The sequence below is a fragment of the Psittacula echo genome, assembly GCF_963264785.1.
Source record: "Psittacula echo genome assembly, chromosome: 1".
Classification (NCBI taxonomy): domain Eukaryota; kingdom Metazoa; phylum Chordata; class Aves; order Psittaciformes; family Psittacidae; genus Psittacula; species Psittacula echo.
Window position 1 is genome coordinate 116,998,923 of NC_137735.1, and position 14,916 is coordinate 117,013,838.

General features: G+C 39.5%; 1 protein-coding gene across 3 annotated transcripts in view; it reads left to right on the plus strand.

The window, feature by feature from the left end:
- EEA1 (early endosome antigen 1) overlaps positions 1–14,916 on the plus strand; it is a 76,131-nt gene that overhangs the window by 14,164 nt on the left and 47,051 nt on the right. For 2 of the 3 annotated variants that reach the window (XM_080639116.1, XM_080639117.1), the window contains exons 3-9: positions 5,873–6,000; positions 10,592–10,646; positions 10,775–10,840; positions 11,676–11,715; positions 12,552–12,659; positions 12,746–12,867; positions 14,488–14,643. In XM_080639116.1, the coding sequence (XP_080495242.1) occupies positions 5,873–6,000; positions 10,592–10,646; positions 10,775–10,840; positions 11,676–11,715; positions 12,552–12,659; positions 12,746–12,867; positions 14,488–14,643 (675 nt within the window). Of the gene's footprint in view, positions 1–5,872; positions 6,001–10,591; positions 10,647–10,774; positions 10,914–11,675; positions 11,716–12,551; positions 12,660–12,745; positions 12,868–14,487; positions 14,644–14,916 lie in introns of those variants that run through there. The other variant, XM_080639118.1, reaches the window with a different exon arrangement.

The following is a 14,916-nucleotide window of genomic DNA, read 5'->3' on the forward strand; positions in this document are numbered from 1 at the left end:
AGAAATTATGTTGGTTCTATTCTTCTCAGGAAGAATCCAAGTTCTTTTCTGGGAAGATGTTGAGTCTGCAATCTGGTGTAAAATAAACTGTAGCAAACCACCTTTTTTATCTTTTCGTCTGGAAAGTTAAATACTTGTAAAATTGAAATGGACTGCAGGTCTTAATTATAGAAAACATGACCTTTTTTTCTAATGATTACTTTTCTAATGATTGAGTTACTACTTTTCTAATGATTAAATAGAGATAGTGTCAGAGGAAGCTGTTGTCATCTTACTGTTCATGTAAACACAGAGGAAAGGGCTTTTTCTGGTGGAAAGCATGGAAAAAAATGTCAACTTCTTTTTCCTTTTAACAATATATAAAGGGACTGACCTAATTTATTTATTTTTTAACTTAAAATATATTGTGATTTTTTTGCTGTGTAACTGGAGGGTATCTGAGTTTTAGTTTAGACTTGGTGTTCAAAGATGATCTTAAGGTCCCATCCAACCCAAACCATTCTATGATTCTGTCTTGTGTCAGGGAATGTTGTGAAGGTTCACCTGCAGTGAAAAAACATGAATGGTAAATTTAGAAATTTTGCAAATATTCATGACACACAAAACCCAAAATTAACTCCCGAAGAGTGTTTATGCCTCTGAGCATGTGAACATGTCATACAGCTCTTGAACTTACTTTCAGTGTTTAAGCACACTGGACTTTATTCACAGCACATAGCTTATTCACACCATATAGCTTATTGTACCAATACAGTTGTGAAAGAGTTGTTAATGTAAGTGTGGATTCTGAGACATAAGCAAGCATAGGTCATGGCTGGAAGGTGTTACAGCTCTGGGCTTGAAACTAGGCTTGCATTTTGTTCATGCGGCTTACTGGAAGCAGGCTGCAGGCTTGAGTGCTGGTCCAGGATTTCTGAAAGGTCAAAGATGAAGCCCAAAAACTCTAATTTATTTAAACATAAAGCATGGTCATGTGAATGTCAGGCATGTTGGAAGTGCATACTGGATTGGGCTAAGCTGTCCTATCGCATGTGTATGGTAGAATAGTCAGTAATTTTTTCCATATGGTAGAAGTATCAGTTATAGTAAAATTCTGTGGGGTTTTGTTGGGTTTTTTTGTGGGCTTTTTAAATTTTTTTTATTCACCACAGTACTTAAATATTTTTCCAATAAGAGTATTTGTGGAATAAAACTGACTTCTCAGTGGAAAACAACCAAGTTCTTTGGTTCCTTAAGCTTGACTCATGACATAATTGCTGGCATAAAAATTCAAGATGTTGCAGAAGCTCTGTTTGCATTAGCAAATCGAGCTCTCTGTGTGCTATCTATGTTATATATCTTTCTACCACATACAGCTGTAAATCAGCAGCAATCGTAGCAGCCTAAATGGGACCACTTGTTCAGTTCTATGCAGCATTAAAATGGGATTGGAGAATAGACTACATAGTCATCAGATACTTCAAGAAAATGCTGAGGAAGCTGGGTAGCCATGGCTATGACTTTCAAACTTAAATAGCATAGCTGTTTCCTTGGACTCCAACCACATAAGCAAATCTGAATTCCATCCTGTAAGAACTGTTTTGCCCATGAGACTGCCCTACAAGAAGTGTTGTCATCTTTCTGCCGGATAACTCACGTTTTAATTTGTGAAGAGGGAGCTTCAAGTAAAGTAAGCTGTGCTTTCAGTCATTAATTGTTTAGACTTCATATTAACTTTACAAAGACCATTTCATTAAAGCTCGGGGGAAAAAGAGCAGTTGGCAGATAAAGACAAATTTAATGCATGTATTTGTAGGTACCTCAAGCTCCAGTTATTGATGATGGAGCCCAGGGAGCTGCTATGCTGACATATGTGTATATATTACACACATTTGTTAGGTCAGCTGGTTAGCTTCTTGCTCTTTTAACTGTGTGAAGTAGCTCTGCATTGGTAGTGACTGGGGAGTGGAAACCTTTGTGTAAATGGTTATTTTTTAAACGTCAGGCGGGAGCCTTTGGCCTGTTGAGGGAATATCTTTGAAAACCTTCAGTCTTTGCTAGTGAGTAAGGAAAATGCTGCTTTTCAAAGTGTCATCACACTACACAACTTCATTAGATTAGAACGGTGAGGGGAAAAAACATTGCAAGTAAGACAATATTCTGAGAAGACTGAAATTTTCAGAAATACATTTTTGCACCCTGCCCAACACTCCTCAGTTCTACAGAGTAATACAAGAAGAAGCAAGAGAAACAGAATCCATTCAGTCCTATACATTAATTTTTCTGTAATGTAAACTAATTCTGAATCATTTATAAATAGTTGAGGATTAGAATGGCTCTACGACAGCCTGCAGTTGGTCTGGTTGTGTTCTGTGTGCCTGTGGGTCTGTGCCCGTGGTCTCCCTGGGCAGTTTTTTGATGTGGGAGGCCAAAGTTCTTCCAGCAGTTAATAGCCCAGTAAATTATCTCGGTACAATAAAAATAAATATGGTAGTTCTTTTGGCAAGACTTTCCTTCCAGTGTTGCTTTTAGCATCCTGGCATACTTCCCAAAGAATACTGTATTAATGATTTGTACAAACAGTAATGCTACTTGAAAGGAATCATTTACCTTGTATGCCTTTTAAGAGAGCGAACACTGAGAAGCTTATCTTTATCGGGCCTGAAAGTAAATCTTAAATATTAGACAGAAAAAATAGCTACAAATATTCTTCTAGAGGCTTATTCATAAGTCTGTCTTGAGAAAGGCAAGTGCTTTTACAGAGTCCAAGATCTTTGGTCGAGATTTGTCATTATAACTCCAAACTGAGGCAAGACAGTTGCCTACAGAACTTCTGTGTAGCAATGTCTGTTCTACTCTGAGTGAAAGTGGTGTGTTTTGGAGTCTTTGCACCGAGGAAGGCCTGTCCCACCATGGGCAGCATGGTGCTGTGGAGGTGCTTGGTACTAGGCATGCTTCACAGGCATCCATCTGAAAGAGAACCACTTCCTTTGGGGTCAGAACTTTGGGATTTGAAGTTTAGTGTGCCTCTCGTTCTCATTGTCATGCCTTGACCACTAGGGGCTATTTTGAGCTGCAAATTGTATGCTGACTCCTAGTGGCTTGTCTGTGCATGTATATGGGGTTTTGATTTGGTCTCCTGTTTTACTGTTCTGGCTCTGTCTTGTTTCAGAAATTCTGTGATCATCTTAAGAACCCTTTCCTGATAAAAAACTTCTGCATGTGGTGGTTGTGGTTTTATTTTTGTTTTCCATTAACTGACAGCCATCTGCAAAAAGCTTTGCGTTCTATAAATTGTCATTTCCTGGTGGAAAGGTTCTCTATTTGTAAAAGCAAAACCCAGCTAATCCTCACTATTTTTTTTTTTTTTAGGCTCTTTTCTCCTAAGCAAAAGATAAAGCCCAAGTAGAACATTAGTTAGGAAGCTATGACTTACGGTGCAGCACTGCAGGGGGCTATAAGTGATGTCTTCACTTTTATTAAATGGAGAATATGAAATGTCTTTCACTTCTCTGTGGCTGTGCTTTATGCAAAGTAATTCCTAAATGCACTGTAAAAGGAAACCTATTGAGTGTCTCTTGGCAAATACAGCCTTTTGAAAAGTGTAACTGTGCATGTTTTATGTGTTAACTTCCTTCTTCAGATACGAGAACACTACTGTCATTGCTTCTTCTGTAAAGGAGTCTCTTAGTTAAGGGGGCCAAGTATAGGCTTACTGGAAAGGACCTGTCAGCTCCCTCAAGTTACGGTGACCAGTGTTGCATTCATGGATGTAACTGTGCAATCTCTTCTTTATCCAGGGCAGGCATGGTCCTGATATAGGAATAGCCTGCACTTGATATAAATTCCTGCAAACCAACAGAAATGCTTACAAGATTTGAGCATCTCAAGCTATCACATTTCTTCCCCTCTTCCTTCTTCTCACACATTTGTCTTCAGAGTAGTAAAATACACTTTCTGCATATCTTTTCAAAATTCATCTCAAGACGATGCTGAGAGAGAGAGACATTTTTATGTCTGTGTTTGATTTTTTTAATTTTTTTTTTTTTTAAGAGATAAACCAAAAGACCCATCAACTCAAGTTCCTGAATAAAATTGTCACTTGGGGCTAATAGTTGCAGGCCCAGGAAACCTTTACACTTGTTTCTGTTACTGTCTGGTGTCCAGGAAGATCCTGATGATTCTTAATTTTTTTCCTCTAAAGAGAACTGAATTAGTGCTGCTGACATCAGAGTTAACATCTGAATACTAGCAGCCTGTGAGACGCAGCAGGGTCCTCTGTCTATGCAATGTAATGCTCTGATGTGCAAGCGGTGGTGCCTGCAGCTGTAGGACCCAGTGTTCCTGCACACTGCAGCTCTACACAGGAAGGGTGCTATTTTCCATGGTGATGATGCCCCATTGGAGCAGGATGACATCTTACTCTCTTAAACCTTGTGCATCAGACCTCTAGGAAATGCTCACCTGGAGTAAGGGTGACTGTGAGAGCTGTAACTCAGTGCTGACTTCAACAGTGCCAGGTCCCCCAAAAGTGAGGCCAGCCATGGTCGTGGCAGTGCCAGTGGAGTGGCTTGGGCTGGCGAGTGATGCACTTTTTATCCCAGCCTGAGTGAGAGGAAAGGGGTTTCTGCCATAAAGAGAAGGTTTTGTCCATGTTTCCCCCTCTGCTGCTGCTAGCGGGTCTGCCCACCTGGAGCTCCAGTCCACTCTGTGGCCTCTCAGCTGCAGCACATTCCCTTGGCTTGGCAGCTCTGCTCTCTGCCTCTGGCCCCTCATTCTTGAAGCAACTGTCTTCAGATCCACCTGCCTAGGAAATCTTGGGCTGGCTTTATCTAATAGTTGAGATGAATGATTGCTTTTGCTTTGGGCTAATTGCACATATAATCTATTCTTTCCTCTTCTACAGGGCTCCTCTTTCAACAGAATAAAACCCCACCACAAAAAAAACCCAACCAACCAACCAAAACAACCCCAAACAGAAAAAACAAACCCAAGGAAAGAAAAAGATTTTGCCCTTTAAATGGAAAGAAATAAAGGGCAGAAGGAAGGAGAGGCCAGGGCAGTTTTCTACACTTGTTCTTTCTACGTGCACTTACTCATGCTATGAGGAATACTTGTTTTTCTCTGTGAACAGCAGACCTTCCCATCACTGGGAAACTAAATACATCACTGAGAACTGCTTAATAGCAATTCATCCTAAAAGGATGCTGTTGTGCTGTCATTGTATGAATCTGACTGCTTTCTGCTAGGAAAAATAAATCGCTTGCATTTTGACCCCTCCTATGCTTCACTGCTGTTGCTGTTTGCCAGGGATCTCCGTCTGGTTCTTGTGCTCAGAATGACTGTCGCTGCCATCATATGCTAATCATATCAAATAGGTGTTACTGGAAACCTAGTAGTTTAACACATTTTCTGTAGCCATTTTGGCACATGCACATGTATATGAGTTAAGTGTTTGGTTGTTAAATTCTTGGAGTGGACTTTTGTATCTCGCTTTTTAAGACCAAACTCCAAACCCTACCTCCTCTTTGAAAGAAGAATCAGATTGTATTGAAAGTTCTTTTCTTGGGGGAAGGAAGAAATTGTAGTGCAGTCTTTCTGAAATCACTTTTAGTTTTTCTAAATAAAGGTTCTGTTGCTAGTATGTAATGCTGTTGGGGGAAAAACCTGCTGAATAATGGAATATGAATTTTGTAGGCATTTTCTAACATTTTAATTGCCAAAACTGTTATTGGAACATGAAATAATTGGTATTAATTTAATGATTGTATCTGGTTTGTTTTAGATACACAAACAAAATTTACAATTCTATGTAAAAATAAGATGGAAAAAATAAAAGTTTACTTCTCACCTCTCTTTGTTTGTTTTTTTTTTTTTCTCCTTTTTATAATAGGGCTTTATTTGTCCTCTCTGTATGAAATCTCATGGATCAGCTGAAGAACTGTTCAAGCACTATGAAGCAGTTCATAATTCTGGCATTGATTCAACTCATGGAGGAGAAGGTCATCAGTCACCGGAAAGGTGAAGCAGTACTCATTTGTGCATGTGTTTTTGTGTCAGTGTTGAGCTGCTTCTAGTTACACTGAATGCTGTTTAATTTGTAATTATGTAGTCAGGTATTTAAATGTTCATGCCCCATTTCCAACTACAGTTAAAAAACAGCTTGAAATTACAATGCGTGACATCGATCTGACAATAAATGAAAATAAATGAAGTTTAACCATGCCAAGTGCAAGGTCCTACACCTGGGTCGGAGCAATCCCAGGCACGGCTACAGATTGGGCAGAGAAGAGATTCAGAGCAGCCCTGCAGAGAAGGACTTGGGGGTGTTGGTTGATGAGAACCTTAACAAAAGCTGGCTTCAGTGTGCGCTTGCAGCCCAGAAAGCCAACCGTATCCTGGGCTGCATCAAAAGGAGCGTGACCAGCAGGTCGAAGGAGGTGATCCTGCCCCTCTCCTCTGCTCTCGTGAGACCTCACTTGGAGTATTGTGTGCAGTTCTGGTGTCCTCAACATAAAAAGGACATGGAACTGTTGGAACAAGTCTAGAGGAGGGCCACGAGGATGATCAGGGGACTGGAGCACCTCCCCTATGAAGATAGGCTGAGAAAGTTGGGGCTGTTGAGCCTGGAGAAGAGAAGGCTGCGTGGAGACCTCATAGCAGCCTTCCAGTATCTGAAGGGGGCCTACAAGGATGCTGGAGAGGGAATCTTCATCAGGGACTGTAGTGACAGGACAAGGGGTAATGGATTTAAACTTAAACAGAAGAAGTTCAGGATAGATATAAGGAAGAAGTTCTTTACTGAGAGGGTGGTGAGGCACTGGAACAGGCTGCCCAAGGAAGTTGTGAGTGCTCCATCCTTGGCAGTGTTCAAGGCCAGGTTGGGCAGAGCCTTGGGCGACATGATCTAGTGTGTCATCCTTGCCCTTGACGAGTAGGTTGGAGCTAGATAACCTTAAGGTCCTTTCTGACCCTAACCATTCTATGATTCTATGAAAACCAGATCCTGATGTTTATATTGTTAATTAAGTCACTTCTTTCTCATGCAGGTGGTAATGCGATGTTACAGACTGGAGTGATTTTTAGGAATATGGCAGGAAAAAAATACATATTCCTAATTTCTAGCATAGAGCTGAAATTTCATCTTTTGAGGGTGGGGAGGACAACCCTGAATATAGAGAAGCAGCATGGTTTTGTCCCTGGGTATTTAGCTTTCTTACTGGGTAATTACAACAGCAGTATTTGCCTAAATAGGTTTCTGTATTGCCTAGTTATTTGTAAATCTGAGAAGTTTCTGTCACTAATTCTCCTTCTGTTTTCCAGAAACTCCATGCTGATCTTCAGAAATCTTCTCTATTTATTTTATTTAATTGTTTGGTCAGAACTGTGTTGTTCAGTATATTCCTAGGAAACACATCAGGTAGCAGAAACAGATAATGCAAAACATTCTCCAGGAAAGTTTACCTGAGCAGTTGGCCTGTGTTGGTTCGGGAAGCTTTTTCTTAGGGGTAAAATTTACATAGGTTTCGTTTTGCTTCTTGCTAGTTCTTTTTCAGTTCAGTGTTTCTTTTGGACTACTGTAAACGATAGTCCATGCTCCTGTATTGTTGCAGCTTCCCAAGGTCTCTGGGTTTGTACACAGCAGTGTCAGAGTGAGCCGTGTCATCAATCAGCAGCAGAGGTACACACTGCACAACCACACAGGTGGTCACCTGCTAAATGAAGCTGACTTCTGTTGATGCTGGGAAGTAAATGGTTCAAATGTTTTGTCACTAGTAGAAATGTGACCCAGAATGATAATTGCATTGAAAGAAGTACAGGTGTTTATGTCACTAGCTCAAGAGAGGGTGGTTCTTTGGTGAAAAAAAAGCATGGAGGGTAACCTATTTCTGTTGTTATCCTAGTGAAGATCCGTATCTTCCCAGCATTGTGCAGAGCTGGCAAGCCAGTAATAGCCAGCATTAGCAGAGGCCTGGTCTTCATGCATGGATGGGCCCTTACCTGTGGATAGCTGCCTTCTCTCCCAGCTGCTGCGACAAAAGAAATCAAAATTAATCCTAAAAATTAACATTAGTACAGGAGAAAGTGGTAGGGTACTAGTGGAATTACATTGGGTTTCCTATGTGCACATTTATTCAAGAATAAGCATTTCTTCTCTAACTTAAGGCTTTTTGGAGTGATATAACTTAGACCTGAAATGATTCTTTTAGTAGAATAATAGCTTTCACATGAAGGCATTATTGGTAATAACTATATTGTTTGTATAGTTTATGAAATGTTTATTTTTATGCCTTCAAGTTTCCAATGTCAACCAGATGTTGGCTGGTGAAATTTATTTATATTTTTCATGCCTCTTGGCAATTTAAGGACAAGTGGTTTTGTTTTCTCTAATATAATTGAAAAAAAAGCAGACAAGGTCAGGGAGTTTGGATGGAGTGAAGGGAGTCTGGTGGGAGCTGTTGTGTAACACATGACTGTTTCTTCCTGTTAGTGTGGTATTCTTTAATGCTTCTCTGTTGCATGCTTGCTTGAGAAAGCTCTCATTCAACATAAATATGTTTTTCCAAGACTTGGAATACTGTATTAAAGAAATATTGTGACCTACATCAGGGAGCTGCTTTGTCAGCCACCTACGAGTAAAGCTTACATGTAATTCATAGTAGCAGGACTGGGAGGTAAAATTCATTATTTAGTCAATAGAAAAAGTTAGGTACTGTGAGTTACATTGTGTCCTCTTCCTCCCACCCCCCAGTAAACTGCCATGATTATGTGCCAAGGGTAAATCATGTAACTCTGCCCCAAGCAGTTCAGCAAGGCCATTGGTACTCCATGCTAGGATGGAGGCACTGGCATTGCAGGTAATGAATGGAGTGGAGCATAAGGAAAAGTAGTGAGGTTTTGCCAGATGGTGAGGCTCAGATGTGCTGAGAGGAGGAAGGGATTGTAACAGGCCTAGCAGAAAAACAGAGTTGGTGAGGGTTTGTGTGACAATAAGAAAAACAAAGTTACATTGTCTACAGTGATCCCTTACACTTCCTCCCCTCCCCCCTCTCCCCATTTTCCGCTGGTCAATAACGCTGAATTTAGGTTTCATCTTAAAATCATCAAGCAAAACTGTGTTGGGAATATGGAGCCAACTGCTCTTTTCCCTTTTTCCTCCCCTCTTCCTTCCCATCTACTACAAACTATTTTTATACAGCTCAAAACCTTTTATCTGCTACAAAGACCAGAGCGTCTTAAATGCTTTAGTATTGCAGGTCTGGTATATGTTCAGCCCAGCTTCAATACAGTTAACTGTTTCACCTGCCTGAGATTTCATTTATAATCTTAGGTGTGCATATTAGCTGATTTACTTACTCATACTGGTGAGAAAGCTGCTCCCTCTTTGCCACCCACAGCCATGTGCGGGATTTGGATTACAGCTATACCTGCCTCAGTAAAATTGTATTTGCAAACCTGCAGTGAATGTCTCAGGCAGAACAATGTGCAAATAGCAGAAAATCTTCCTCTGAAAAAAATTAGCCTCCCCGTATCCTGTTTGTTTTGCCATTGAAATTGGTCCACCTTTGAGTTCTTGTTTCACTGGTTCAAGTGTGTGTTTCACTTGCTTCTTGATGGCCCTGACCTGATGTTAATATGCAAATGTAGATTAGATGTATTCCTTCCCCGTTCAGCTAAGGAATAGCTTGCTTTGTTGTTTTGTGTTTGGTTTTTTCCTCCTAAGTATGAAATAATTTAAAATAACTACTGTGGAGGAGGGGATAATGCAGCGCAGCAGTGATAAAATTGTATAGTACAAAACTGAGAGAATATTTTGGCATTGACACCCACACACATATACTCTGAGGAGTTCTGTGTACTCCTCAGTCTTGCCACTGTACAAACAGTAAGAAAAGCTATGTTTGCGTTATTTTAATGACCTGTGTATTCTAGATTTGAAGTAGCTGTATCTCGGTAATGCAACATCATCCTTGCATGTATAGTTGTGCAATTCTGTAAGGAGACTAAATCAATTAGTAACAGTTGTAGCCTTGGATCTTGTGTTCTTGCGTGGTTGGAGGCTTGAGCACGAAATTTGGGGATTTAAAATCCCAAGGCTTTAAAACTTCAGACCATTAAGTGAATGTGTCTGTGCAGCATACAGAGTTGCTGTGTGCATGAAAAATTATGAGTGTCTCTTAGCAGTGTTCCTTTACGCGATACAGGAAGTGAAGGAGAGTAAACCTGTCATTTTCATAAAGAGGCAGGCAAAACAGTTAAATGTCTCAATGCATAGCTTTGCCATTCTGAACTCATGTGGTTGAGCTGATGCACTCAGATTTACACTGTTTTAATGAGACTTTTTGCATATCTATTTCTTTATTTTTCCAATTAATATGTTTTGCATTTTTCAAATGATGTGCAAAGTGAATGAATAAGTATTAATCTGGTTTATTCCAAGTTTCAAAAAATCAAAAAAGTATTTATGTTTATTATGTTTGTTTTTATGTTTTGTTTATGTAGTACATGGCTATCACTCCAGTTATTTAATACACATTATAACCTGTATGTAATTGACAAAACATAACCACTGCATATTCATTTTCTCCACTCTGTGGATGTATTTATTCAGAGATGAAGTATCACTGCTCCGACAAGAAGTCCAAGACTTGCAAGCTTCACTGAAGGTTGGAAATGTATTTTAATTGCACTTGGTTCTTTGTTTCAAATTGCAAAATGTTCCACTGTCTTAAGCAACCAAATTTACCATTCTCTCTCCCCATCTCCTTTTCTTCTTTGTATGTTTTTCCCCTAGGAGGAGAGGTGGTATTCAGAAGAGCTGAAGAAAGAACTAGAGAAATTGCAGGGGCAGCGGCAGCAAGTAATTGCTTTAAAATACTTGAAGCAGGTTTATCATCAGCATTGACATTGAAGATTAATACCTTTTTTGTAAGGCACGTGGCCTGATTTAGTTAGTTCTGTAATTTGAATATTGACATGTTCTTGAAAACAAAGCTAGTTATACAGTTGCATTGTGGAGAGGTATTTATAAATCTGAAGAACAAAGTCAGAATAGATAATGAGTCTTCCATACTACTCACTGCAAGTCCAGTTCAGACTTTTCTGTCTGTTGGGCTTATTCAGAACTCAGTTTATTAAAGCAAGTAAACCAAATGTGGCATTTCTCTCTCATGAGAAAGGCAATGAGGTCTTTATTGTAAGAACTTTTGGAGAACGATAGTTTGATGTCACTAATACGCAGATGAACTGAGCAAACAAGGCAAGGGAAATGCTGGTGCATTGTGCCCTAAGGAAGCTCTTGCCTCTTTTATTACTGTGAGCTACTTACCTACTGGATTGTAACAAACCTCAGAAATTGCTTTCTAACAGAATGCCTTCTCAGAATGTATTTAGTGATATCTGTAACTTCTGTTTTTAGGGCACATTTCAATACTGAGGAAAGGGAGGGGGAAGGGACTGTTGCTGGTGTCTTGCAAGTCTGGAAGCCTGATAGTGTAGTGATATATGAAATGGAAAATTATCTTGGCCTTTTTCAGTCTTTGAGTTGTAACTGTTTAAATTGGGTATTTTAATCTGCTTTGCAGTATTTGGGCATGGAAGTCTTTATTTCTGTCTTTTTCAAAAATGGGATGAACTTTGGTAGTAGTAGTTTTTATTCCTTCTGTCTAATGGTGCATTTATTCTGTTTTCTTAAGGATTCTAAGTCCGATGGATTGACAACGGCTACATCTACAGGTGGCTACCATTTTATTATATTAATTTCTGCACTGTCTGGAATTTCTAATTTTTTTTTCAGTGTAGCTTTTAGGTTTATGAAAAAGCACTTTTGGTAAATTGGAGAGCTAGAAAGCTGGAATGGTACAATTAACTGGAAAACAAGTTCATTGTAAGTGCTTGAGATAGATAGCTTTTAATTGGCACAGTCTGGGGAAATAGTTCTAGAGGCTTGGGGTTTGTAATTTCTAGAAGTGAGACAGAAGTTCTCCTGACTCAAAGCAGTGCTCACGAATAGTTTTGGGCATGTTTTTCATCATTTCATGTATTCAAGCATATATTCAAGTCTCTTGCTGAGAAAGACTGTGGCTGTTTATATTTAAAGTATAGCACTTGTGAGGGCTCGTTTTATTTAGTGTTTGTCTGTACTCATTGCTAGCAAAGTAAACAATGATTTTTTTTGTTTACTTTTTGTTTTGCAGACCAATACTTTTTGCTCTGTATTTTTCTCCATGAGGCACTCATGGAATAAAATTTTCCTTATGTGTGCGTAAAGTGTCTGACTGATCACATGATTAAAGCTTTTAATCACAGTTTGGGGCTCACAATTCAGCATCATGTTGCTATTTGTGACCAGTGAAAACCAATATGTACTTAATCCTGCAAAGTACTCAACTAGTGGCAGGTTCCAGCATCATGCTTGTAGATATTTAACTTCAGTAAAGTTGTTCACTTTGCTAAGTTAATTGGATGTTAGGTGAATTTGGTTTACTCATTTACCTGCTGTGGTTCGTTATGGTCATAATTGTATTGTCCTAGCTCTTCTGAAAATAATACTGTTCTTTTTGTGGAAATAGAATCATTAGAACGGCAACTAGAAGAGATCCAAGTAGAAAATTTTAACATTAAGCAAATGAAAGACTTATTTGAGCAAAAAGCAGCACAACTAGCCACTGAAATTGTGGGTAAGTATATTAACATGAGGTCTGATTCTGTTTTCTACTTGTGCAACTTGGGCAAGTGATCATTTATTTAACTTCCTTCTTATTAGAACTTAAATCAAAGTATGATGAAGAAATCAGCCTTCGGGAGGGTGCAGAACAGAAAGTGACAAACCTGACACAAGAACTGCAGAAGGAGAGAAGTACAGTTGAAGATTTAAAGACAGAGCTGGTATTCACATCACACTAATGCTTTTGTTATTTTCGAGTCCAGGGAGGGATATACTTAAAATGCTTGCAAATGCAGTCTTAAAGCAGTTGAACTGTTGAACTTGGAGATGTCTGCTTGTGGGCTGAAATAGTTCAGAACACCACTGTTTCTCATCTGTTTCACTGACCCATGTTTTCAATGTTTTTCCAGTAAGGAAATACATGTTGTTTCTGACTCATGTATTAAAATTTACCCTACTTTATATTTTAGTCTGCTTGTTTGATGCTCTACCCTTCAGCAGTTTTGCAGGGTATTACGCATATAGATGTGCTATGCAGGCCTGTATTTGGATCATGCCGTGGCTGACTTCCACAGCTTTAGAACACCCTTTTTCCAGGAGGTGTTACGCTCTGACTGTCCCTGGACAGCTGCATTTGTAAGAAGTGAGGTGTTTTGTGACATGATGGCTGAAAGGCTGGCAGCTGTCATCACCATGCCTGTGTTAATGTTGCGCCTCTTGCACTTGGCTGATAACACCAGTGTGGGTGTATTCCAGGATTTTGTCTCCTGGTGACTTTTATATACAGCCATGACTCCAGGGAACAATCCCAGTGACTCAGCAGTTATGCCACTTCTAAAGCAACAGTGAAGGGGACTTCCTAGTTTCCCCCCCCTCAACCACTGCTTAGACTCTGGAGGAAAGTAGGACTCATTTATCCCTCTTTTTCTCTATAGTTAGCTGCCCTGAAGGGCTCATGAATTCCTCTTGGCCCTGCCCAGCCACTGGACCTACCCGTTCCTCTCTGTTTAGTTGTTTCTCATCTTCCTTTCTCCTTCTGCATTCTTGCCCTTTTCCTGTAACTTTGCTGTTCTAGATGCCAACACTCCTCTGCTTTCTTCGGTGCCCACTGTTGCCTTCTCTCTCCTTTCCTTCCATAGCTTCATTTTGAGGGTCATTATGATGTTTTAGATATAATTACCAACAGATTTTACCTGTGGATCTGGTATAAGGCATGTCTAACAGAACTTTCAAGACATTTCCATTTTTTTTGTCTGTTCTTTTTGGGGCTTTTTTTAAACAGTTCTTGAAGACAGAGGCGGCATCATTATAAAAGTCTGTGTAGCACTGGATTGTGTTGTGTCTCAGTCCTGAGTCCTTGTATTACAGCAGCAAAGTATATACAGCATTCCATTCTGTAGATTAGGGGAGTTAGTACAGCCTACTTCTCGGTGAATTGTGACTTCAGATAAATTTCTTGCATGGATTCTCTGTCATTTCAGAGTTTTTTCCAGGGAATGTCTCCCTCCTGTACCCAGACATCTACCTACATAAAAATTACTGAAATATAATCTTTGAGACCTTTTGTCATTTGTCAGATTTCATTGAAACCAATCAACAAGTTCTAAGTTTAGCAGATGAAAACTGACAGCCAGCCATTAAATCCTATTTCCTTTGGGAATGCTAAGTACTTTTCCATGGTTCTGTTTTTGTGTGGAGTTTGTTCTTTTTTCTCAGCTGTAATCCAGTATATGTCACCTTGTGTATAGATTGGTGATTTAAAAGATATTTAGAGATGACATTGACACTGGAAGCATGTCTGCCAACAGCATGTTGCTCACTGCTACTCTGCTACTTTTCAGCTACAAAGACCTGGTGTGGAAGATGTAGCCGTCCTGAAAAAGGAGCTGGTCCAAGTTCAGACGTTGATGGACAAAATGACACTGGAACGTGAGAGAGAATCTGAAAAGCTGAAAGACGAGTGCAAGCACTTGCAGGCAGAGCAGGCTAATTCAGAGGTAATAATCATACCTAAAGATGTGTGTGCTAGCTTTACCACAATTTTCATAAAAAATAGAAAATATTAATTCATCATAATAAAAAAGCCTCTTAACCAAATCTTCTAACTTATCTAATAGTGATGTTTCTTCATTATACTAAATTGCATAATTCTGTCAAAAAATTGTCTTTTCTACAAAAGCCTCCATGCTTTTCATTGCAAAACCTTTTCTTGACATAAAATGTTATTACAAGAACCCAATAGCAGAGGAAAAAACCTTCTAGTGGAGCTG